A 26,560-nucleotide genomic window follows, 5' to 3' on the forward strand; every position below is an offset into this window, starting at 1 on the left:
CATTCTCATAAGACTTTAACGTATGGCTTCATCTATCTCAATATCCAAACTAAACTTTGGGTGTGGTTCCACCTTCTTTCAGTGACTGCAAAGGAATAAGAACCAACATATTGGGAACTGAATATATGAAATTTCTAGTTCATCAAGCAAACAAATAAAAATTCCCATCATATAGTGTGGATCGTAAACTATTTCCGGGTTTTCCTTGGTGCTCAGTGGTAAGGAATCCACCTGCCAAGGAGGAGACATGGGACAGATCCCTGGTCTGGGAAATTCCTACATACTTTGCAGATATCCCATGAGCCACGACTATATGACCAATAACAAGTGAATAATAAAAAATTTATTTCAGAATGCTCCCAGCTCCCAGCTCACTTTTAACCTTATTTCCAAAACTTTTTATTTCCTAATTTTTGTAGTTTTACTATTCCTATTTTCACTTCATGTAAATTAGGCACATGCTATTAGTTTCATTTTGGCACAAGAAGACTCAGGAAATATAACTGCACCATTATGTACAGAGTATGGAAAGAATAACTCAAGTGCAAATTATTAGAATACAATCCCAAAATTGTCTATTGTTTGATTTAATCATGAAAAGAAATTCTCATATGTTCTTCAACCTTGAGAGCCTTTGGTGCATCGCTAGTTTCTGTTATGAAGTACTGAGATAGCGAAAACTGTGCTGTTGGAAGAAACGTGATCCATTCAGGGTTATGGGAAAAATTACACAAATTTTATTAGAGCACAAGACTTATGATACATTCTGAAGAAAACAACGGTACAACAGAAATGGCAACAATCAATGATGAAACAGATACGCATACTTTTCTGGTTCTTTTGACTCAAGTTTCTACACAATAACTTTGCACAAATATTGTATTAGTGGTTTATCTCCAGGATATATGTTCTTAGATACCTAAAGAGTGAGCAGTAATTGTCACAACTGCCATAAAATTTGCATTCCTAAGTATCAAGTATTTGGTGAACACTGAGATACAGGGAATACCTAAAAGCCTTGCCACATATTCTACACTGGTAAGGTTCTCTAGTGTGGATGATCTGATGGATAATGAAATGTGATCCAGAGTTAAGGTTTACATACTCATGTCACTTGTCAGCGTTCTCTACAAAAGTAGTTCTTTACTGAAGCCTGACTTCAGATTGTTGCCTAAAAACCCTGACACATTTATTATTACACTGATACAGGTTTTATCTAGTATGAATATTCTCAAGAAGCTTAAGGTATAAACAAAAAACCTGACCATACTGATAACATTTGGAAGGTCTCTCGAGTATGCGTCACCTGATGTATTTAGGCCTGAATGGCACCCGAAGGAATAATGAATTTTCCTGATAAAGGGATTGATCTGCCCATTATTGAAATCCTGGCCACAGACATTATTTTTATATGTTTCCTCCAATGGAGGGATTGATAGTGCTCTGAATGTATGGATTCTTGCCAGTAGGTAGTTTCTCATGTTTTGTAAAAAACTGAACACCTTCCAAAAGACTTACCACATGCACTACGTGGGTAAGACTTCAATTCACATTAATTACCTTATGAACAGTTAGGTCTGAATACAAAAGCAAAGCTTTACACATCTACCACATTCATGCAGTTTTCCTCCAGTTTGACTTTTCTGAAGGCCCAAGAGTTCATATACTTTACTTCATTCACTACATTTGTAAGTTTTCACTGCACTACTGATTCTCAGATGATCCTTGTGACTGCAGGCTTTGTCATATAAATCCCATTTATGTGGCTTCTCTCCTGTATGAACTGTCGAATGGTCAGTTACGGCTGAACGTGAACTAGAAACTTTGCCATATTCATTTTTACGCTTTCTATACAGTATGAATTCTCTGATGAATTATAAGGCCTGAGCTAAGATTAAAGGCTTTGCCATACTCTACATTTGCACTAAAATGTCTCTCACAGTTGTTCCATTTGTAACAGTTTTCTCGACTACGAATTATCTGATGCTTCTTATGATGGTCATTTCAAGTAAAGCACACACATCACATTTCTATGCTTTCTCTCCTGTATGAACTCCCTGATGGTGAGCTAAGACTAACTGTCCATTAAAACGTTTGTCACCATTGTTTCAATTGTAAGGTTTCTCTCCAACATGAATTCTCTGATGAACCATAAGGTTTGCATTTAGATTACAAGCCCTGACCTTGAGATCATATTTATGTGTTTTCTCTCCAGTATGATTTCATCTCCAGATGAATTCCAAGTTGTGCACATCAAGTAGAGCATCAGCCACAAACATTTACATGGTTTCTCTCCAGTATGATTTTTGGATAAACTGCAAGCTTACCAATATGACTAAAGGCCTTGCCAAAGACAACACATTCATATGCTTTCTCTCCAATATGAATTCTCCAAGGAACTGCCAGGAATGCAGTTTGACTAAAGGCCTTGCCACATACATCACTTTTATATGGTTTCTCTCAAATATTAGTTCTCCAACGAACTGCAAAGTAGCAGCTGGAATTGAAGACTTTGCTCCATAGATACATTTCTATGCTTTTCTCTTCTGTATGAACTGCCTGATGGAGAGACAAGGATGACAGTGCACTGAAACCTCTGTCACCATTGTTAATTTGTAACGTTTCTCTGCAGTATGAATTCTATGATGAAACGCAAGGGTTGTTTTGAAACTAAAGACCTTGCCACATACATCACATCTATATGCTTTCTATTCAGTATGAATTTTCTGATGAGATGTAAGGCTTCCTTTTACTCTAAAGGCCTTGCCACATACATCACATTTGTATGGTTTCTCGTCAGAATGAATTTTCTGATGATATGTAAGGCTTCCGTTTAAACTAAAGGCCTTGCCACATACATCACATTTATATGGTTTCTCTCCAGTATGAATTTTCCGATGAGTTGCAAGGCTTCCATTTATAGTAAAGGCCTTACCACATACATCACATTTATATGGTTTCTCTCCAGTATGAATTTTCTGATGCGATGTAAGGGTTCCGTTTACTCTAAAGGCCTTGCCACATACATCACATTTATATGGTTTCTCTCCCGTATGAATTTTCTGATGAGTTCTAAGGCTTCCATTTACACTAAAGGCTTTGCCACATACATCACATTTATATGGTTTCTCTCGGCAATGAATTTTCCGATGAGATGTAAGGCTGCCATTTACTCTAAAGGCTTTGCCACATACATCACATTTGTATGGTTTCTCTCCAGTATGAACCCTCTGATGAACTGCAAGTTGTGTGCTTCGAGTATAGCCACGGCCACATACATCACATTTATATGGTTTCTCTCCAGTATGAAGGATCTGATGAACTGCATGGCTTTCTTTGCGAGTAAATGCCTGTCCACACACATCACATTTATATGGTTTCTCTCCAGTATGAGTTCTCTGATGAACTGCAAGATAACACCTGGAACTGAAGACTTTGCCACATAAGGTACATTTACGTGCTTTCTCATCTGTATGAACTACTTCATGTATTTTTAAGGACGCCCGAGTAAAAAAACGTTTGTCACAGCTGTTACATTTGAAAGGTTTCACTTCAGTATGAATTCTCCGATGAATTCCAAGTTGTCTGTTTCCCGTAAAGCCACGGCCACATACATCACATTTATACGAATTCTCTCCAGTATGAATTCTCTGATGAATTCCAAGCTTTGACTTTCGAATATAGCCACGGCCACATATATCACATTTATATGGTTTCTCTCCAGTATGAAGGATCTGATGAAGTGCATGGCTTTCTTTGCGAGTAAAGGCCTTTCCACAGACATCACATTTATATGGTTTCTCTCCAGTATGAACTCTCTGATGAATTTCAAGTTGTGATTTTCGAGTATAGCCACGGCCACATACATCACATTTATACGGTTTCTCTCCAGTGTGAAGGATCTGATGAAGTGCACAGCTTTCTTTGCGAGTAAAGGCCTTTCCACACACATCACATTTATATGGTTTCTCTCCTGTATGAGTTCTCTGATGAACTGCTAAACAACACTTGGAACTGAACATTTTGCCACACAAGTTACATTTACATGCTTTTTCATCTGATTGAACTGCCTGATGTTTATTTAATGATGACAGTGCAAAAAAAAGTTTGCCACAGTTGTTACATTTATAAGATTTCACTTCAGTATGAATTCTCTGATGATTTCTAAGTTGTCTCCTTCCAGTAAAGTCACAGCCACATACATCACATTTATATGGCTTCTCTCCAGTATGAACTTTCTGATGAATTCCAAGTTGTGACTTTCGACTGTAGCCATAGCCACACACATCACATTTATATGGTTTCTCTCCAATATGAATTCTCTGATGAACTGCTAAGTAACACCTGGAACTGAACATTTTGCCACACAAATTACATTTACATGCTTTCTCATCTATTTGAACTGTCTGATGTTTACTTAAGGATGACAGTGCAAAAAAACGTTTGCCACAGTTGTTACACTTGTAAGATTTCACTTCAGTATGAATTCTCCTATGAGTTCTAAGTTGTCTGTTTCCAGTAAAACCACAGCCACAAACATCACATTTATAAGGATTCTCTCCAGCATGGATTCTCTGATGAATTACAAGTTGTGACTTTCGAGGATAGCCACAGCCACACAGAATGCATTTATATGATTTCTCTCCAGTATGAGTTCTCTGATGAATTGCTAAATAACACCTAGAACTGAACATTTTGCCACACAAATTACATTTACATGCTTTCTCATCTGTTTGAACTGCCTGATGTTTACTTAAGGATGACAGTGCAAGAAAACTTTTGCCACAGCTGTTACATTTGTAAGATTTCACTTCAGTATGACTTCTCTGATGAGCTAGAAGTTGTCTCTTTCCAGTCAACTCACAGCCACATACATCACATTTATATGGGTTCTCTCCAGTATGAACTCTGTGATGAATTACAAGCTGTGACTTTCGAGTATACCCATGGCCACACATACCACATTTATACGGTTTCTCTCCAGTATGAAGGATCTGATGAAGTGAATGGCTTTGTTTGCGAGTAAATGCCTTTCCACACACATCACATTTATATGGTTTCTCTCCAGTATGAGTTCTCTGACGATGAACTGCTAAATAACACCTAGAACTGAATATTTTGCCACACAAATTACATTTACATGCTTTCTCATCTGTTTGAACTGCTTGATGTTTATTTAAGGAAAACAGTGCAAAAAAACGTTTACCACAATTGTTACATTTGTAAGATTTCACTTCAGTATGAATTCTCTGATGAATTCTAAGTTGCCTCTTTCCAGTAAAGTCACAGCCACATACATTACATTTATAAGGATTCTCTCTTACATGAATTCTCTGATGAATTACAAGTTGTGACTTTCGAGGATAGCCATGGCCACATACATCACACTGATATGGTTTCTCTCCAGTATGAAGTCTCCAATGAATTGCAAGTTGTGTGCTTCGAGTATAGCCACGGCCACATACATCACATTTATATGGTTTCTCTCCAGTATGAAGGATCTGATGAAGTGCATGGCTTTCTTTGCGAGTAAACGCCTGTCCACACACATCACATTTATATGGTTTTTCTCCAGTATGAAGGATCTGATGAAGTGCATGGCTTTCTTTGCGTGTAAAAGCCTTTCCACAGACATCACATTTATATGGTTTCTCTCCAGTATGAACTCTCTGATGAATTCCAAGCTGTGACTTTCGAATATAGCCACGGCCACATACATCACATTTATATGGTTTCTCTCCAGTATGAAGGATCTGATGAAGTGCACAGCCTTCCTTGCGAGAAAAGGTCTTTCCACACACATCACATGTATATGGCTTCTCTCCAGTATGGACTCGCCAATGAATTCTAAGTTGTGACTTTCGAGTATAGCCACGGCCACATACATCACATTTATATGGTTTCTCTCCAGTATGAAGGATCTGATGAAGTGTACAGCTTTCTTTGCGAGTAAAGGCCTTTCCACACACATCACATTTATATGGCTTCTCTCCAGTATGAGTTCTCCCATGATTATGAAGGTGTGTCTTGTGCTTAAAGGAGTGGCCACATACATCACATTTATATGGTCTCTCTCCAGTATGAACTCTCAGGTGAATTTGAAGGGCTGTGTTCTGTTTAAAGCTGTGGCTGCATACATCACATTTATACGGTTTCTCTCCAGTATGATTTCTCCCGTCAATGCCAAGTCTCTCACTATCATTAAAGGCCTTGCCACCTATGTCAGCTTTATATGGTTTTCCTCCTGTAAGGATTTTTTGATGTCTAGTGGGTTCTGAGTGCTGAAGAAAGGCTATGCCACACTCACGAATTTTGTAAGATTTTTTCCTGTATGCTTCTTGGTCTGGGGCCTGTTCTGAGGGATGCATAACAGGACTCTCATGTTTCAAAGAAATGCCTTTGCGGACACTACAAGTTCTCTGAATTGGCAAAACTGAGGTGCTACTGTTGATATTCGTCATAACTTGACTACATTCAAAAATTGTCCCTTCAGACTGAAGCATCTGCAATTCATCATGAAAGCTTGACCAGAGCCTTTCAACAGGCTTATCTGCTGCATCATTTCTACTCTGATGATCTTTTCCATCAGTGAGATTTTTGTTATGGGATATAGATACTCCGATGTCACTTCTTTCATCATCTGTCCACAGACACTCAAAACCATGCACAGTTTCCTCTATCTTCCTAAGGAAAAAATCTTTGATTTCATGGGTTTCAGCTCTTCCAAACATCACTGTCTGCAAAATTTCTCCTTTTCCACTGTTTGCTTTTGCTTGTAATTTCTTGGTCATATGTATATGAGACACATCTACAAGATATAAAGAACCACAGGTATCCTATTAATTACAATTCATAAATAAATTCTTTCATATTGAACACATGATATTATACCAAAAGTCATACCCATCCTGAACAGAATTAAGAAACTTCCCAATGATGAACTTAGAAATATAAGCAACATTTACAAAGAAACAGAACTCGTTAACCAAAAAAAGTGATCAGACACAATTCAAATTAATTTTAGCATAGCCAAGTTTCAAAGATGCAGTCAGGAAAATATTCATTTTATGCAAACTCATGTCAAGTCTCAAAGAAAAAAGTATTTTCCTACCATGACCTCAAAGCTCATTCTACTTGGCAGTAAACACGCTTCTGTCTCATAATTGAGAGAAAAACACTAAAAACTCCATGGACAGGGAGATTGGCAGGCTACACTCCGTATCACAAAGAGTCAGATAGAACTGAGGGACTGACCAAGCAAGGATCAAAAAGGCAATACCCTGTAATGGTAAATAATCCAAAGGAAGCATTCTAACGAATATTGTAAAACATAAATGGCAGTTGACAACTGTTCAACAAGCACTGCATAGTGAAAATAAAGAATCTGTTAAAATAGCTCCACTAGACTGAACTGAACTGAACTGACCCGCCCCCCACTCCTTATCACAGGGCTCATGAGATCTTACTTCCCTGACCATGGATTAAACCCAGGATCTCTGCAGTGAAAATGCTGAATCCTGTCCACCGGACAGTCAGGGAATTCCCTAAAATAATTTTAGAAACAAAAGAAAGAACACTTTTCTAAATACCTCCTATAAATCTATAAGCAAACAGACGTATAGACATTTTATAACAAGAAGTGGTTCATGTCAGTTATACTGTGTAAAACATAAAGACCGTCATCTTTTAATGACAAAGAATTAAAAAAGTGAAACATTCTCTACTTAAATAACAGGCATTCAATATAGCAATTGCCTATCTATACAGAATCCTTAACTTACTCAGTTCATGAGCTCCAAGATACATGTAAAAGAACAAGCTTTGGGGACTTCCTTATGGCTCAGAGGTAAAGAATCCGCTATTAAAAAAAGGAGTATTATTTGAAAACTTATTAACTAGAGTCAGAGGGAAACTCTTGGGAAGGAAATATAAACAATATATAATATGTAATGCAGACAAAGAGACATGCTACAGTAACCATAACATGAAGTAAATAGACATTTTATGTAAAAGTAACCTTTGAGGCAAATTTCCTGATGGTCCAGTGGATAGTATCACATGCTTACACTGTAGGGTTACAGATTCCATCCCTGAATGGGGAACTACGATCACATCTGCCACAAGGTTCAGGGAAAAAAAAAAAAAAAGTAACTTCTGACCTTTTCAGTAAAACAGTCAAAATTCTATGACACCTAAGAGCATGAATTACCTCAATTTTTCAAATAAAGGTAGTGGATTCACAGGGTTCATGTACACAACCCCATGGTACATGAAAGTAAAGAGCAAAGCAGGACTGAAACCCAGACCTACAGATTCATACATGTTCTTACCACCAGGGCCCACTTGGGCAGAGCAGATCACAAAAGGTTACAACAAACTCCAGGAGTTTAAAAAGATAAGGTCAAGTGAGACACAAGAACTGATCTGCGTAACGAACAGCCTTAATCAGCCATCTCACCTAGAAATGGTTTCCGAGGTACCACCCCCAACATTTCAATTCAGGTCGTGTCCTGAAAATGTGGTTCAGTGGATGAGCATGGGTCATTTTGTACAGTATGAGCAAGGAGGGAACACACAGCCTGATTCATATATGCATCACGTGCAAGACTGGGGATCTAAGAGAGGACCTCAATGTCCACTGTCCTTACAGGTTTCCTGAGTTACAATCACAGAAGATCCAAACCACATTCCTGTTACACACACCTCTGAAGGTTGTAGTAAATGCAGTAACAACAGGAATAGCTGAGGGTTCTGAACAGGCAGACAGGTTGAAGGCAGCTCTGTGCAGGATCTGAGACACCAAATGCAATTGAAGAGCTGCCTGTCTTTCCCCTTCTTCCAATGAGGTCTCCTAAGTGCAGCAAATAGGAAGGGAACCAGGCTGGCTCCAAGGATTATGGCTCTGGAGGTGTTACCATTGCTCTACATGGACCAAAAAGTGGACATCCCATGGAATCCAGCACAGAAGGGGGACAAAGAGGAAACAAATCCCTTTGAAACACCTCATTACATGCTCCCCAAAGTGGAGCAAGAACATTAACAGGAGTCAAATGACACACTGTAAAGATCATATAAAGACCTACCCTTTGGGACTTCTTTCTTTGGAATCCAATTTCCATAAACCTCTCACTCTTTTTTTTCCTTAAATGACTTTTTTCTTTATAAACAGCCACTTATAAATCAGACCTGATTTGTTTTTCCCTAATAAAATATAATTTTCACATAGGAGACAGATGGGCTACAGGTTGAATATCTACAATCAGTCTCCTCATCTCTGCATTCGCTGAGATAAGACATAGCTGGCCTCCAGTTGAGGAATCTATAGGAATCTATAACAAAAACAGGGTAAATGGCCAGTCTTTGTCTCTTACCTCAAGGCAATAATCATGGCAAGGACAAAGAAAGGAAAAAACCCTTTCTATTAAGGCAGACACTACACATGTGCAGAAAAGTTCGTTGAGGTCAAGTCAGAGGATAATTCCAGGCCATAACGAGTCTTGGTCCTCCCAGAAACCTTCACTTTGAGATTCATCTTGGCTAGGGTATGCGTCTGCACCCCAGGGGAGAGTGCTGAGACAAATTAACCAGAGGGGACAAAGGAAGGTGACTGGCCCAAGGGGACACGAAGACCTGGAAAACTGTACCTTTCTAAAGAATTGACACTTCCCAAAGGTGGGGCTCTCTCTCTGAGCTAGCTCATGTGACTTTCTGCATGTACTTTTCCTTTCAATAAACTTTTTCCTTTACTCTTTACCTTGTGCCTCTTCATCTGAATTCTTTCTTGACTCGGCAGGCAAGACTAGGGACCTTAGCCCTAACTGTTGGCTGCTGTGGTCCAATGATCAGGACTCTCGGTCTGGGAAACAAAAACATTGCTTCCAGCTTCTGCTCACTGCTATGAGCATCCAAACTCAATTTCATTTCTCATACCTTTTTTACTGAAAACACCCATCTTACTTTCCTTAAGCAACCATGAACTGTGCTTTCTACTAGCATTTTCTAGATTGGTGAACAAAAATACCAGTGATAGCTTCTAAAAACATTTGCTTTATTATAGACAGCATCTCAGGATACTCATCAATAGTCCAAAATCTCTCAGTGTCATACAACAGAAGTACTACACAATGTGGATGACTCAAGATATGTCTTTATTAGATGAGCAAACATTAATACGACATATTTAATATTGAATATTTCTCAGTCCACGTGAACCTGATTTGTAAACACTGTTTCTTAAAAAAAAATTATTTATTATTTTTGGCTTCAATGGATCATCGTCACTGCTCCATCTTTCTCTCCTTGTGTCGAGCGGGGACTACTCTCTAGTTGTGGTGCATGAGCTTCTCATTGTAGTTACTTCTCTTGTGGACCACAAGCCCTAGAGCACGGGGGGTTCAGTAGTGGTGCTGCACAGGCTTAGTTGCTCTGCAGCATGTGCAATCTTCCCAGACCAGGGATCAAATCCATCTTCTGCACTGGCAGGTGGATGCTTTATCATTGAGCCACCAATGGTAAGCCAAGTGCTGACTTTCTTTTAAAGCCAATTGAGTAAGAGCTCATTTACAAATAAACCTCAGCAATATTATCCAAAATCAAAGACACACACTGAGACATGCATAAATCCAGACAGATTTAAAATGTCTCTCTGACGCTACTGGAGTTGACTGCAATTGCCTCCTCCAGGGGATATTCCCTAGCCAGGGACTGAACCCACATCTCCAGTGTCTCACATACTGGCAGGCAGCTTCTTTACCACTAGACTCATCTTGGATCCCTGGTAAAGGTTAACTTCAAGCTTTTCTGTAGGCAGGGCTTTTTAAGAAGCTAGCTGTTTTTATTCCATATGCAAAAAGAAATTGTTTTGTACTCTCAAAAAAAAAAAAAGAAAAATCATTTTAACCAGTATTCTCCAGATTCTAAAGAATATCACAGCAATCTCTGTGTCAAAAACGTTATCATCCCTTTCTATAGTCACAGTTTTATATCTAAAATACAGATCAAATAGTTCTCCAATTGACTGTGGTAACAGGGGCACATGGATGATTAAAATCTTGGATTGTCCCTCTGGGTAGATATGGGTCTTCACTTGATCAGAAGAATCTGAAGGGGTAAAGAAATTTGCCAGAGTGGGGACAGCAGTGGGGGAAGCTGGGCCTCCCCCGCCCATCCCCACTGAGAGACAGGGGAAGTTAGCTTCATCAGGGGACTATCTGATGGAGAGGGAGACAGAGGGGTTGAGAGGGGTGAAAGGCCACAACAGGACAAAGATAACAGAGACAGAAAGGGCAGTGGTGGACACTGTTAAAGCTGTGGGCCAGCTCAAGAGGGAGCCCACTTAAAAAGTGAGGAGCTGATCAGCTGAGATATAATTTGACATTGTAATATGGACAATCATCCTCACTAATTGCACAATTCTGTTTCCAGGTGTAACTTCTTTTCCGACAATTTTAATTTACCTTTATGTACCTCACGTTACTTCACTGGTGGCTCAGCTGGTAAAGAATCCTCCTGCAATGAAGGGGAGACCTGGGTTCAATCCCTGGGTTGGGAAGATCCCCTGAAGAAGGGAAAGGTTACGCACTCCAGTATTCTGGCCTGCAGAATTCCATGGACTCTATATTCCATGGGGTTGCAAAGAGTCCAACAGGACTGAGCAACTTTCACTTTCATTTTATGTACCTTATGATAGGAGAGGAGGATTCAGACTCTCATCCAGCAGGGCAGATTCTTATCCTTTCTCAATGGGCGAGAGTCACAAATATTCAGTAACTTCTAAGGGTACAGCCCTCTTTATTTAAGGTTCCAATTCTCACACCATCCAGTGTAGACATCCCATGTATGAGCTAACTAGTAGTAAGGCGAACTTTCACATTAGGGAATAAAAACTTCATCAACCTTAATCTCCTTTTTCCTGTGGAGTGGCATTCTGTCTCACAAATACTGCTCACAGGGCCAATTAAAGTTTTGCCAAACGTTGTCACCTTTGTCTCAGGTTCAAAGATTTGTTAACAAAATTAGCGACTTGTTCTGTAGAAATAAATAATACACATACTTATAGAATTATTGAGCTGACTTTCAATATGCTAACAATAAAAGCAAAGAGAAGTAGAAACAGCAGAAGATACATCACCAAATTGGGTTCTGACCAACATCCAGACTCAAACAGCACTGGGAAGTCCCGGGACACAGCCCATCTGGAGACCCAGTGGGGAAAAGGTCCCAGGCAGCATGTTACGGTCATGGGTGAGACTTCAAAGATTGCAGTTTCGGGTTCCCCCTTATAATCCCAGGATGCTATCTGTTATCATCAGCAATCTGTGAGCAAATAGCACCTCTGTTTTTCTGTTAATGCTATTTGTTTGTCTTAAAAAGCCTATAATGGTGCTAAGCCTGCAGCTGAGTAGGCCAGAGGTCCCTCCAAGGGCTCGACAATCTCAAGATTTGTCCCCTATCTTATCTCTGGTGCTGCAAGCCTTGCACTCACAGTAAGCAGTCAGGGCACTCATAGTCAGGGCAGTGTCCAGCCAGGTTAGAAACAAGCTCACAGGCCTGCTTTAGAGAGGACCTAGACCCTGTGCCTCCTGCATTGCCAGGTGTAGAATCCCACCTCTTTTGTCAGCCAAGAAGTGATGGACATTACAGACGGACAGAAAAATATCTGCAAATTAATTTACTATCTGCATCCTTCTGAATGCACAGGAAACAGTATAATATACAGTATAATACACAGATACCTGGGCTTCCCCGGGGCACAAAGGTAAAGTATCCACCTGCCACGCAGGAGACGTGGGTTCGACCCCTGAGAGGGAAGATCCCCCTGGACGAGGGCATGGGAACCTACTCCAGTACTCTTGCCAGGAGAATGCCATGGACAGAGGAGCTGGAGGGCTACGGTCCACTGGGTCGCAGAGTCAGGCACGACTGCACCGACTGAGCACACAGGCACCCACGCATCTAGCTCCTCTCCAGGAACCACTGAGCCAAGAACACAGGGGGAGAAAACGGGGATTGGATATTTTCAAAGTTGGAAATCAGCTTTATAAATACTCAAGCTGTGGAGAAACTTGTGTATCACACAGTGCGCAGATCACCTGAAGAAAGCATGAGCTTAAGCACCTGATGCCAGTCACAAAGTATTTTCAAGTCGGAATCAACAAGGCTATGAACTCAGTCAAGCAAAACATGGGCTCCCAAGAGACACAGAGGGAAAATACAGAGATACCCCCACACCAAATTCCAACTTCACAGGGAAGCGATCCTCACCCACAGACAGCCAGGTTCCTGTAGGTCTCCTCCATCACATCCCAGTACAAGGCCCTCTGAGCAGGGTCCAGGCATTCCCACTCCTCTGGAGTGAACTTGATGTCCACATCCTCAACGGTCAACTGTGTCTGAAATGAAAGCACATTTCACTAACAGGCGATCGAGGAGGATTCTTATTTTCACACGAAATGAGGAAAGGTGAGAGGGGTAAGGATCAATTCAGGTAATGTAACATTCTGATAGATCCATTAAAAGCTATTTGGAACAAACTGTGGCTCTCTAATTTCCTCTTGTTTCATAAGACTATGACATCTTCCAATCAATATGAATTTGTCACTTGTGTGGACAATACATGAAGAATATACAAATAAAATTCAATCAGTGAGTTGTCTATGCAGAAGTGTTACACTCTACACACAGAGGGACATTCACTATCTAGATGAGTTACAGCAAGACCGGTGTCTTCAGAGACGACAAAGTCCACAGTGGCTTTCAAAGAACACACATTGTGATGATTATGATGTCATCACACTGATGACAGTGTTTCAGCACTTCCTACACACTAAGCAATACTCTAAAGATTTTACACAGATGAACTTATCATCAACATGACAGCTACATTAGAGAAAGATCTGTGTCCATCTGACTGGAGCGAAAACTCTGTCATTCTAAGAATTCGCATGCAGATCAAACAGTTAAGAAATGAGACAACAGCACCTGAGGTCAGGTGGTTGTGACTGATGACTGAACCTAAAGAATCAGGAGTTAAGTACCAGAGCAGCAAAGTGCATCCAGAGAGAGTTCCCTGAGAATACCTGAAACAAGCTCAAGAAAGCTGAAGTGCAATGGAGATGTAGAATCCCAGATCTTTTGTCAGCCATGGAAAGACAGACATGATAGATGGACAGAAAAATATTCACAAATTAATTTACTATCTTCCTCCTTCTGAATGCACAGGGAACACTATAATATGCAGTATCATATGTAGGTATCTGGGTTGCCCTGAGGCTCAGCGGTAAAGAATCCGCCTGCAATGCAGGGGACATGGTGTTGATATCTCCGGGGGAAGATCCCCCTGGAGGAAGGCATGGCAACCCACTCCCACATTCTTGCCTGGAGAGTTCCAGGGACAGAGGAGCCTGAAGGGTTATGGCCCATTGGGTCACAAAGAGTCGGACACGACTATAGGATAAATGGTCACTACAGGGTCACCCGCTCTTCCCACCAACCACACAATGTCAATACTCTTACTACTGTTTCCATCATTCACATGATGAGGTAGAAAAAAACTTAACGGCATGGAAAACACTTAAGACACAATTTCAACTGTTACAAAGCACAAAACATGCTTATGAGATGATGTTCTGTAATAAAACCATGGAATTACAGATCCATGCACTCACACATGCAAATGTAAACACACAACTGGTTTAAACAAGGAAGACCTGTCTATTTTTTCTTTCCATCCAAATTTACTGAGTGTCAACATGGGCCCCAAACTGGGAAGACAGCAGTGAACATAATGGAGCTTACAGTCTAGCAGCCAGCCACCCAATTACATCCGTCATTTTAAAGTTACTATTGCAACCTGTGCTCTGAAACAGGCCTAGTGCTAAGAGAAGATTTATCGGAAAGTCTTGACGTACATCAAGAAATCACACAAGGTCTCCATGAGGAAGAAACACTTAGGATTGGCAAGGTGGGAAATGGAAGAGTGTTGCAAGCTGAGAGAACAGCCTGAGTGCTGGCTCTGAAGCAGGAAGGTATTTAGTGAACAGAAAGTCAGCCAGTCTAACTGGGACACAGGGAACAAAGAGGGGTGATGCCAGGTAGAGGCTGCTTTCTACAAGGTCTTTGGATTTAGGGCTTTATTCCAAAAGTAACTGGAAGTCACCAAAGAATCTGCAGGAGGTAAATCAGAGGTTTAGATTTGTTTTTCAGAGCTCACTCTGCTGTGTGTGGAGGTTGTTGTTGCTTAGTTGCTCAGTCGTGTCAGATCTTTGCAACCTCTTGGTAGCCTGCCATGCTCCTCTGTTCGTGGGATTTTCAGGCAAGAATACTGGAGTGAGTGGCCATCTCCTACTCCAAGGTGATGCCTTTTAACACATTCTGGGATGATACTCTCATTTTCTTTTATTCATGTGTATTTCCGCATCTTTGGGACATTAAAAATGAATCAACTGTACTTCTGTAATTTGTCCACATTCTATGTCTTTTTTTTTTTTTTTTGCCTCTTTGTTCAAGTCTTTATTCAAAATTAGCTGTCCAAAATGATTTGGCATTTATGGAATAAACAAATTTAAGTTTATGCAGCAGCCTTCTTTTCCTCTGAGGTGGGTTTCTTTTCTGTGGGCTTCTTTTCAGCTGCTGGTTTCTTGGTCCCTGCAGCCTTTTTTCCCACCACAGGCTTCTTCAGCTTCTTATCACCAACAGCCTTCTTTTCTTTGTTTCCCACCACGGGCTTCTTGCCCTGAACCCCCTTCTGATCTGATTTGGCTTCTAGTGCTGCTGCTGCCTTATCCATGCGGATTTTGTGATTCTTGGCCTGCCGAAGAATGGTGTTCCGGCGCATGGTCTTTGAGTACGGGTTAAGCTTCAACATGATTCTCAGGTTTTTCAGTGGATTCTTCTTCAGGACTCTGTGATGAATCTTCTTGCGTGGTGCTCGGAGTGCTCTTTGGATTTCTGGGCTTTTCAAGATTCTGCTAAGGTCTGTATTGAGCATCTTGTGCATGGGGAGGTTGTAGTTACTCTTGAGGGAGGCTGCTTTACGCCAAGTGCCATAGAGCTCATCTAACTTTCGGAAAGCACTTCCAGTCCAAATGCAGAAACGTCCCACGTGACCACCAGGAGCAAGTTTCAAAATGTTCAGCTTGCTTACATTAAGCAGAGTAATTCCAGGGATGTTTCTGAAGGCCTTGATGATCCCATTGTCCTCATTATAGATGATGCAGGGTCCCCTGCGCTGGATGCAGCGCCAGTTTCTCATTTTGCCTTTGCCGGCTCTCATTCGCTGAGAGGCGTAGACCTTTTTGATATCATTCCAGGCCTTAAGTTTCTTCAGAAGCAAAACAGCCTCCTTGGTCTTCTTGTAGCCTTCAACTTTATCTTCCACCACCAAAGGAAGTTCAGGAACTTCCTCTATACGATGACCTTTAGACATGACCAGCGCCGGTAAGGCTGAGGCAGCCAGTGCAGAGCAGATGGCGTATCGCTTCTGCGTTGTATTCACTCTGCGGTGCCAACGTCGCCAGGTCTTGGTTGGTGCAAACATACAGCCCCCACGACACATATTTCCAAAAGCACCCTGACCGGAACAGTGAGTCCCGCCACCTCGAACCCTGGGAATTCGAGCCACAGCTCTGCCGGTACCCCAAGACTCAGCACTGGTTTGATGACCTGCTAATTCACTGACAGCATAGGGCTGTCTGTTGTTTTTGCGCAAGCTGGTGTGAACAAAGTTAACAATATCGGGTCAAATGGGAGCCTTGAACACAGCAGGCAAAGTGACATTTTTGCCAGATGACTCCCCCTTTTCGGAGTACATTGATATCAGTGGACGAGCACACGCCATGGTGGGGAGAGGAGAAGGCCACGCTCCTCTCACCCCGGCGGCTCCCACAGGAAAAAAGTCTATGTCTTTTTTGAAAGTTAATTATTTTGGTTTTGCTGGGACTTTGTTGCTGTGAGGAGGCTTTCTGTATTTGCAGCTGCAGTGCACAGGCTTCTCATGTTTTGGAGCACAGGGTCTAAAATGTGTGGGTTTTCAGTAGTTATGGCTCCCGGGCTCCAGAGCTCACGCTCAGTAGTTGTGGCACATGGGCATAGTTGCTCTAAGGCATCTTCCTGGACATGGGATGGGACCCGTGCACCGTACATTGGCAGGCACATTCCACTGTACCACCAGGGAAATCCTCAACATTATCTTATCCTACTTCAAAAAAATGAAAAACAAGCAGGAAATAATATACAGAAGATTTATTCTAATCAGAATAAAAATACTTGTATTTACAAATAATATGAGGGCTTCCATGGTGGCTCAGTGGTAAAGAATCCACTGGCCAGTGCAAGAGACCCAGGTTTGGTATCTGAACCAGTAACATCCCACAAGCCAAGGGGCAAATAAGCCCGTGAGCCTCAATTTCTGAGCCAGAGCTCTAGAGTCCAGTAGGTGAAACTACTGAAGCCAGTGTGCTCTAGAGTGTGTGCTGCAAGATGAGAGAAGCCACCATAATGAGGGGCCCATACATCACAACTAGAGAGTAGCCACCACACGCCAGAACTAGATAAAAGCCACTGAAGCAATGAAGAGCCAGTACAGCAGCAAAGTATACTTAAATATAATAATATGATATTATTGCTAATGATACATATGTAGTTATTAACAAAATCCAAAGTTTATCTTTTTATTCCATGAGCAAATATTGCCATCAAGATTAGGAAAGTTGGAGGAATTCCCTATTAGTCCAGGGTTTAAGATCTCGTACTTCCACCACAGGGTTTCAGGTTCAATGCTTCCTCAAGGAACTAAGACCCTGCAAGCTGCATCGTGCAGCCAAAAAGGAAGAATGAATAATCAGCAAACTATATTTCATAGCTTAAAAACACTCTCTAGCCCTGAGGTCTGTTTCTGAACTTTCCATTTCACTTCCAAACACTTAAAATTTCAAGGAGGTCCTAATTTAGTTTTAAATGTACTATAAAAAGTCAGGACTGATTCCCTCTCCTTGGCCTCTTTTCCAGATTTCAGCATGTACTGTGCATGTTAGTACCTCACATCTACGTGCAGCTTCTTTACCCTGGTTGACAGAGAGCAGATAGCACATCCAGATGGGCCCTAAGCAATCCCTGCTGCCCAACAGCACTGAGACCCTGTCTCCAACCGGTGGGTGAGAAGTCCTTCCCAGAACAGTGGCCAAGGGAGCCTCCTCACAAGGGCCAGATCACAAGGTCATGGGGAGATGGGATCTAAGTGGAGACAACTGGCCCTGAGATAAGGCACAGATGAGTATGCATGTTCAGGAGTCAGACAGGACACTTCAGAGTCAGAGAAGATTAGCCAGTCCAAAGACAGGTATTTCAGGAGGGACAGATTGAGAATCAACTGAGAATATGACCTTACCTGAGAAAGAGCCAGGCCTGACTTGTTTTCTTTCATCTTCCTCATCTACTGGGCTTCACCCTCAGGTAACACGAATCTTCAAGGCGTATCAAAAAGGTGGAAAACATGGTGTTTAATGCTTACAGTCAACACACCCCCTTCCTGAGCCCCAACCACACACACAGTGAAGCCCCCACCATGACGAACAGACAGTTCTCTGTGCCCACTATCTCAGGAGGGACTCAGGACAGTCAACTCCCGCATAGAGTCCACAGGACTTTCCCACACTTTCCCTCGGATCACACTCCCCTCCTGGTGAGGCCTCATGTACACAGCAGCAGGGGGCACCTCCGCTGACCCCACAATCCCCTCAGGTTACACAGCAGGCCCTGGTCCAGCCCCACTCAGAGCAGAGCGCCCTCCCCTCCCCCAGGGCTTGATCTCAGTCTCAGAAGGGGAGACTAAGAGCCCTGGGCTCAATGTAGATCGGAATCATCTGCGGCCTGTGCACATTCCTGGGGCGAGGCCCCACACGAGAACCTGAGGAGCGTGTCTGATAGGCGAAGGGCACAAAACATGCCTGGGCAAAATGCCTCATGATCTCATGTGAAGCCTGGGTTGAACACCACTCAAGGATTCAAGTCCAGCCTACATCCCACTTTCTTCTTTACCAGCTTTACTGACATAAAACAGCCTATCAAGAAGGTGTTGTGTATACATTCCATGCACGTTGTGACCATGTGACACAGGTATACACTTTGAAATATTTATCACAAACCACTAACCAGCACATCCATCACCTCCAAATTCCCATGGTTTGTGTGTGGTGACAACACTGACGATTTATTCTCCTGTCAAATTTCCAGTAACACAGGATTATCTACGGTCAGCATGCTGCACGTACCTCCCCAAGACACACTCATTTTACAACTCAAATCTGTACCTTTCGACCAACATCTCCCCATCCTCCCAACCTCCCACCCCCAGGTAACCACCATCCCACTGTCTGCTACTAGTGATTTTCACTTTCTCACATTTCACATAATGGAAGCACATATAGAATCAGTCTTTTCCTGTCTGTCTTAATTCACTTAGCACAATGTTTTCTACATTCATCCAATTGTCCCAAGTGACAAAAATTGTCATTTTTATGGGTGCACAATATGTCATTATATATGTGTGTGTTCGCTTGTGTGTATGTTACTGACCTGGAACCTGGGCTCTTTAATCAACTGCATTAGTTAAGAGACCAAAGGAGAAATTCAGGGAAGGCTTTATTTTGACTCCTGCTGCAGTAAGGTGGAGCTAGAATAAGAAGTGTGTGCCCAGCCCACAGTCCTAGTGCCCATCGCACAGTCCTAGTCCTCACCCCGAGAGTGAAATGCTGAAAGCATCCTGGGAGGAACAGGAACACGGTGCACCCTCCATGAAGGGAAAACAGGAGCCACTCCAAATAATTAAAAGAGAAGGGCATGTCTGATGAGGGTGATACAGACGCAGTAAACATGGCTAACTTGACAGCGAATATCAGAAGGAGATATGGCTACCTCCCTAGCCTAGAGCTGAAGGAATAGAAAGAGACAGCCACGGTCACAATTTAATGACCAAAGGCAGAAGAAAAACCTAAGATCCAAGACAGAAGGTTTTGGTGTCTACGAACAAGGACTAAGTGAATGTGACCAGGACAGACTGACCATGAGAATGGGGTCCGCTCCCAGGATGAGGCTGGAGACCCTGGCAGCAACCTGAGGATGACAAAGGGCTGTGGAGCCACCTGAGGAGTCAAGATGCTTCCCTGAGGACACAGGGAAGCCAGTGGATGTGGGAGGCCTCCCTGTACATCAGCCTTTATTCACAGAAAACAGCTCATGATTCTCTCTGACTCTGAGCCCATGCGCCCACCTCCATCCTACAGTTGTCCTTTGCATTGTGGAAAACTGAGATTCATTTCAAATTCTAATAACAAGTGGGAACTCCCTCCCAGAAAAACACAGTCACACACCCAATTTGGCCAGTCATTTCAGGAGTCACTTTTGCTCAGCTTCTGGACCTGAGTAAACATCATCAGATTAACTCATAGCTCACTGGTCACCAGACCACATGAGAGGAAAATGGACCATCATACTAACTGGTTAAATTTTGTCCTGATTAAAGAAAAAAGATCACTGACATCCTTACTAAGTACTCATCAAAATAGTTTACAACTATTTACTAGTTACCAGAAAAATGTTTCCAACATATAATGTAAAGAGAAGACAGGAAATGGGCTTCAAATAAATGTGAAACAAACCTAAGTTAATCAGATTATTAAAATTTTTTTCATTGAAAAACTCTGGTGCAAAGTGGAAAAAAATAAAAACCAATTGACAAGACAGCATATTTACAAAAGAATAACATGAACTAACTTCAGGAGACCACCAACTCTTTTCAGATGTGAATAGTTGTTTACAACAAAGTAGATATTTAAATGAACTAATCTTTATCCCAAGCTAAAAAAGAATTAACTGTAAACAAAGGAGAAACCAAAAAGGAAAACCATCACTAAGAACATGTTTAAAGTTCCCTGAAAAGGTACCATGTAGTAACAGACTGTCAATGCTTTAACCACTTCTCTCCCACAACCTCTACTCCACACCAGGAAAAGGGAAGCAGGTGACCCACCTCTGTGAGTCAAGTCACTGCCTTATTCCCCAATTCAACAGACTCTGCACATGGATGTTATCTTTCAATATAAATAATTACAACAACCACAAGCCTTACAGACAGAAGTACTGCAATTACCATCCTCCTGTGCATAATTTAAAGGAGCAAGATTCAAATTTATTAGATTGTAAAGCTAAAAATCAATACATCATGACTTAATTATTTATTCAATTGATTCAGCACTCTTCTGGATTTAGTCCTCACCACCACCTGCACACTACTTGTTTCCACTTCATTTGGTTTATCTGTTTCCCTACTTCTTTCTGTCTCCCTTTGTCTTCTCCTCGGTTCTCCTGCTGTGCCTCTCCTCTCTACTTCTTCCCTGACTCCCGTCTGGCCTCTCTCTGCCATCTGTTCCCCATAAAGATGCTTACTCTCCAACCTCCCTGATAATCCAAAATCTCCCTGTATTTCTGCCTTTCTTCCTCCACGTCTGCCCTCCCTTCCTCCAAACTCTCTGGCACCTCCAAGTGCAACGCTTCTCTTCAGCTCTCTTACTTTCTCAGCTCCTCCAATCAATCACTCAGTTCAGTTGCTCAGTCGAGTCGGATTCTGGGATCCCATGGACTGCAGCATGCCAGGCTTCCCTGTCCATCACCAACTCCTGGAGTTTGCTCAGACTCATGTCCATCCAGCCGGTGACGCTGGCCCCTTCTCCTCCCACCTTCAATCTTATCCAGCAACAGTCTTTCCCAATGACTCAGTTCTTCTCATCAGGAGCCCAAAGTATTGAACCTTCAGCTTGAGCATCAGCCCTTCCAATGAATATTCAGGACACATTTCCATTAGGATTGAGCCGTTTGGTCTCCTTGCAGTCTAAGGGACTCTCGAGAGTCTTCTCCAACACCACAGTTCAAAACCATCAACTCTTCAGCGCTCAGCTTTCTTTATGGTCCAGCTCTCACATGCACACATAACTATTGGAAAAACCATAGCTTTGACTATAGATGTTTGTCGGCAAAGTAATGTCTCTGCTTTTTAATATGCTGTCTAGGTTGGTCATAGTTTTTCTATCAAGGAGCAAGCACCTTTTAATTTCATAGTTGCAGTCACCATCTACAGTGATTTTGGAGCCCAGGAAAATAAAGTCTGTCACTGTTTCTGTTCACTAGTACTCCCCTTTCTCTGCCAGCATGATACTGTCTGTAGGTCAAGGTTCCAACCCTTTTCCGGCTCTCTGTGTGAACTGCCTCTCCCCTGTCGCCCTCTTTAGGACCCGTGATTTACAGCCCGTCTCCCTTGAAGGATATAGAAGGAGCGGGCAGAGGGTCAGACGTTACACAGCATCCCTGGACATGAATTTGAGCAGACTCTGGGAGATACAGGGGTCGCAAAGACTCACACTCAACACCACCATCTCCATATGTTGCTCACCTTTAACTTTCTGAAGATCCTGCTTTTCTCTAAATTTCTCTCATTTATCCACCGTTACCTTCAAGGCTCTTTCACGCTGCTATCTCTTCGCAAGTCTCCTCACCAATCCTCTTCATTGCCATCGTTTTTCCCTCATGATATTTTCAATTTTCTATTTCTCTCGAGGTCGCCGTCTCTGCTTCTCCTGAACCCCCTCCGGCCACCTATTTGCAGGAATGGCAACTGAATAAGAAGCCCCCTCCCGCAAGAGCCAAATTCTGGCAGGTTTTATTTGGGACACAGAACCATGGGTGTCACGTGACTGGCCCAGGCACCTCCCCCGACACGGGGTCGGGGGAAAGGGTCTAAGAAACGAATGCCTGAGGGGCAGAACTACCGGCCAGATGAGACGCGACGACTGAGCGGCTGGGAGTCTCAGGAGCGCGGCGCGCTCTCCAGGATCCCAGGACGTGGGAGAGAACCGGGCCTCTCCGGGAGCGGGGGCCGGCGCGGCCTCCTGGGAGCGAGAGCGCGAGCCTGGGGACCGCAGAGCGAATAAACCCACATCGCCCAAGAGAATTTCACGCGGTGCAGGAAGGGCAGAGGAGTCACTGACATCAGAAATTGGTTTTAAGCAGCAGAGCTGCGAAATGAGGCGTCTCAGGGTTCAAACGCAGGCATCCGCTTCAGAGCGAGTTTAAAGCAAAATGGAGGCGCCTCTTCGCCACACAGGGACATCTGAATTTGCTGGGGATGGTGGGACGGGAGCGGAGATTTAGATGCAGCAGGGACCCTCAACCCACGGTACAGAGGAAAGACAACTGCGAGAGGAAGACTTGACTAGAAAAAGAGAAACTCACTTTGCGCTGAGACCTCTGCTCGCAGCTCTCCGCTTCCGGGTGTGTGACGTTCTGCGCACGCGCAGTGAAAAGGCGGAGCGGCCTGGAGGCGGCCCGAGCGGAGCCCGGCGGTCAAGGGCCCGGCCAGAGAGAAATCAGGCCTGCGTAGGGGCAGTGGGAGGGTGAGGCGGCCGGGGGGCGACCGCCGGGGCCTCACTGCTAAAGGTGGCTGCAATCAGGAAATGAAAAGACGGCCTGCTCCTTGAGAGGAAAGGTATCATAAAAGTAGATAGTGTATTTTAAAGCAAAGGTATCACTTTGCCAACGAAGGTCCCTAATGTCAAAGCTGTTGTTTTTCCAGTAGCAAGTACAGATGTGAGAGTCGGTCCATAAACAAAGTTGACCAAAGAATTGATGCTTTTGGATTGTGGTGATAGAGAAGAATCTTGAGAGTCCCTTGGACAACAAGGGGATCAACCAGTCAATCCTAAAGTAAATCAACCCTGAATGTTCACTGGAAGGATTGATGCTTATGCTGAAGCTCCAATACTTTGGCCAATTGATGCAAATATCGGACTCATTGGAAAAGACAATGATCTGGAAAGATTGAAGGCAAGAGGAGAAGGGGGTGACAGAGAATGGTTAGATAGCATCACTGACAAAATGGACATTAATTTGAGCAAACTCCAGGAGACAGCGAAGGACAGGGAAGCCTGGCATGCTGCAGTCCATCGGGTCGCAAACTCTGGACACCGCTGAGCAAGGGAACAACACAATACATATACATTTATCCATTCTTTTTAAGGTTTTTTTCCTCCATATAGCTCATTACAGAGTATTTAGTAGAATTCCTTGTGTTATATAGGCCCTCATTCCTTATTCACTTTATGCATAGTAGTGAGATGAAGTGAAAGGTATGTTAATCCACATCTCCCAATTTATTCCTTCACCTCTCACGGCCTGATAATCATAAGTTGTTTTGTATGTAAGCACCTCTATTCCTGTTTTGTAGAGAAGTTCATTTGTACCCTTTGTTTAGATTCCACAGATAAGTGATACCATATAATATATGTCTTTCTCTTCTGTCTCTTGTTCATAGAAAAGCTGAAGTCTCCCAGACCCCAGTGACACACAAGAGAAAGGCTCAAGCACCTACCGGTTAGAACAAAAGAACCAGAGACTCAGCGTCTAATAAACACTTCTGCTACTGCTGCTAAGTCACTTCAGTCGTGTCTGACTCTGTGCGACCCCGGAGACAGTAGCCCACCAGGCTCCCACGTCCCTGGGATTCTCCAGGCAAGAACACTGGAGTGGGTTGCCATTTCCTTCTCCAGTGCATGAAAGTGAAAAGTGAAAATGAAGTCGCTCAGTCGTGTCCAACTCTTCACGACCCCATGGACTGCAGCCTACCAGGCTCCTCCATCCATGGGATTTTCCAGGCAAGAGTACTGGAGTGGGTTGCCATTGCCTTCTCCCAAACAGTGGCTAGTTTGACTCAAAGGCTGAGTCAGGAGTTAACCTCCTGGTAATGTCTGTTGAAAAGCTAAAAGCTGAGTCACATAGTTAATTTTAAAGCTTCAAGATCTGTGGATAAAAACAGTCTGTCATAGAGAGAATACCTTCTTAGTGGCAGTTCAAGTCCTCATTAAAGCTACAGGTAGAACTTTAAACCAACTGTCTTGTGTTTCCTGAGTTAGCTTACACAGATGCCTCTTAATGCTATTAGCCTTTTCAGCTTCTGAAGATTGGGTCTCCAGGAACAGTGTAAGTGATATTCTATTCCTAGAATTTTTGACAACTCTTGAGTTATAACAGCTTTAAAGATGAAGCATTGTTGCTCTGAACTTTAGAGTTTAAGATCCCACTTACATCAGGAGAAGTCAGTACAGTAAAATTTCACCCATTTATAAACTTTTGAGCTTTACACATTAGCAAAACAATAGTAACAATTACTGCTAAGCCATGTGGCCATAGCCTGTTTTTTTTCTCAGTAATAAACTCTGATCCTGCGGGCAAGCTCAAAGTGACAGCCTGCAAGAGAGCAGTTTAAAGAGACTTAAAAGCCTTTTGAGTCTTTAGGGACCAAACCAGCTTGTTGGTTTGGGCCTGCTGAGTCCCAGTTATAACTTTATATAAAGGATGGATAAGTCCCCATAACCTGGAATCCAAATGTGGCAGTAGCCTGTAATGCCCAGGGATCCTCTCAATTGTCTTAAAGTCATAGGTAGAGGATGATCTAACATAGCTTTAACTCTAGAAAGCATTCTTCAAATCAATGATTGAAATAGATTTGGCTCATCCAGACAGCCCCATTACTGTAGTAGATCAGGAGGAAAGCAGACCAGGGGCTTTAAGGAGCAGAAAGTTGCCCTGGTGTCCAAAAGAAAATTGACTGATTGGTCCTCCAGGTATTAATACCTGGGGTTCTTCAGGTGTTAATAGGTTGGGAGCTTGTGTGGGGAACCCCAGGCACCTTTGGTCCCAGTTGTCTTGAGAGTCCGACCCCTGGAACCTAAACCTTGGAGGGCACTCTCTTCTCCAGTGTGGTCCCTTGCAGACTGGACATGGAGCTGGGAGCAATTCTGCTTGAGATGCCCTTCCTTCCTACAGGAATAACAAGCTCATCCCCTTTCACTTGGGTCCCTCTGGGCGTTTTTCTCAGGCTATTTCAGAGCAGGTCTAACAGCCATTGTTGGGGCTTCAATCTTTTGCCTGGTTCTTTTTTCCTCCTATTTTCCTCCTCGTATTCTCTACCATAATATACCGTCTGAGCCAGTTGCAACAAATTATCTAAAGACTGATTTGGTCCATACCCTGATTTCATAAATTACAGCAGATATCCGGAGCCTACTGAGAAACCTATCTTTTAAGATCATTTCGCCATCTGTAATTTCGATATCAACATCAGTAAATTTGTGGAGAGCCTCCCATTAGTCTATCTAGGAATTTACCAGGACTTTCTCTATCTCCCTGTTCTATGTCTCCCTGTTCTTTCTCTCCCTATTCTATGTCAAACAACTTAGCATATGTCAGTCTTAGCACACACTCACTTGAGTCCTTCAAGAATACGTCTGACAAAGTAGCTCTGTTATAGGAACTGCTTGGCTCCTAATAGGAAGGAGGGCTATTTCATGTTCCCTCTTGCCCTTGTTTTATGTTCAAGCCATTCATCTCTAAAAGTAGCATCTTCTCCAAAATTCAAGTTTTCGCGTCAGGAGTTAGCATCTGTCCCAATACATACATTCAATTCAGTTCAGTCACTCAGTCGTGTCCGACTCTTTGTGACCCCATGAATCACAAC

At 42.7% G+C, this 26,560-nt stretch overlaps 1 protein-coding gene and 1 pseudogene across 3 annotated transcripts; both read right to left on the reverse strand.

The window, feature by feature from the left end:
* On the reverse strand, positions 718 to 23,475 carry LOC102191030 (zinc finger protein 721). Of its 2 annotated transcripts, XM_018062976.1 has the most exons (5): positions 23,281 to 23,474; positions 22,442 to 22,644; positions 18,386 to 18,461; positions 13,264 to 13,391; positions 718 to 6,808 (listed from the first exon to the last, which is right to left on the reverse strand). In XM_018062976.1, exon 5 carries the CDS (start codon positions 6,789 to 6,791, stop codon positions 2,709 to 2,711), a length of 4,083 nt encoding a protein of 1,360 aa, XP_017918465.1. In that variant the 5' UTR covers positions 6,792 to 6,808; positions 13,264 to 13,391; positions 18,386 to 18,461; positions 22,442 to 22,644; positions 23,281 to 23,474; the 3' UTR covers positions 718 to 2,708. The 2 variants fall into 2 exon arrangements, with proteins under 2 accessions (XP_017918465.1, XP_017918466.1); XM_018062977.1 differs by lacking the exon at positions 18,386 to 18,461 and having other exon boundaries at positions 22,500 to 22,644; positions 23,281 to 23,475.
* LOC102190770 lies at positions 15,484 to 16,892 on the reverse strand (annotated as a pseudogene). Its single transcript, XR_001297562.2, has one exon. The product of XR_001297562.2 is annotated as a 60S ribosomal protein L4 pseudogene (transcript).

The sequence above is a fragment of the Capra hircus genome, chromosome 18 (genome assembly GCF_001704415.2).
Source record: "Capra hircus breed San Clemente chromosome 18, ASM170441v1, whole genome shotgun sequence".
In the NCBI taxonomy this organism is placed as follows: domain Eukaryota; kingdom Metazoa; phylum Chordata; class Mammalia; order Artiodactyla; family Bovidae; genus Capra; species Capra hircus.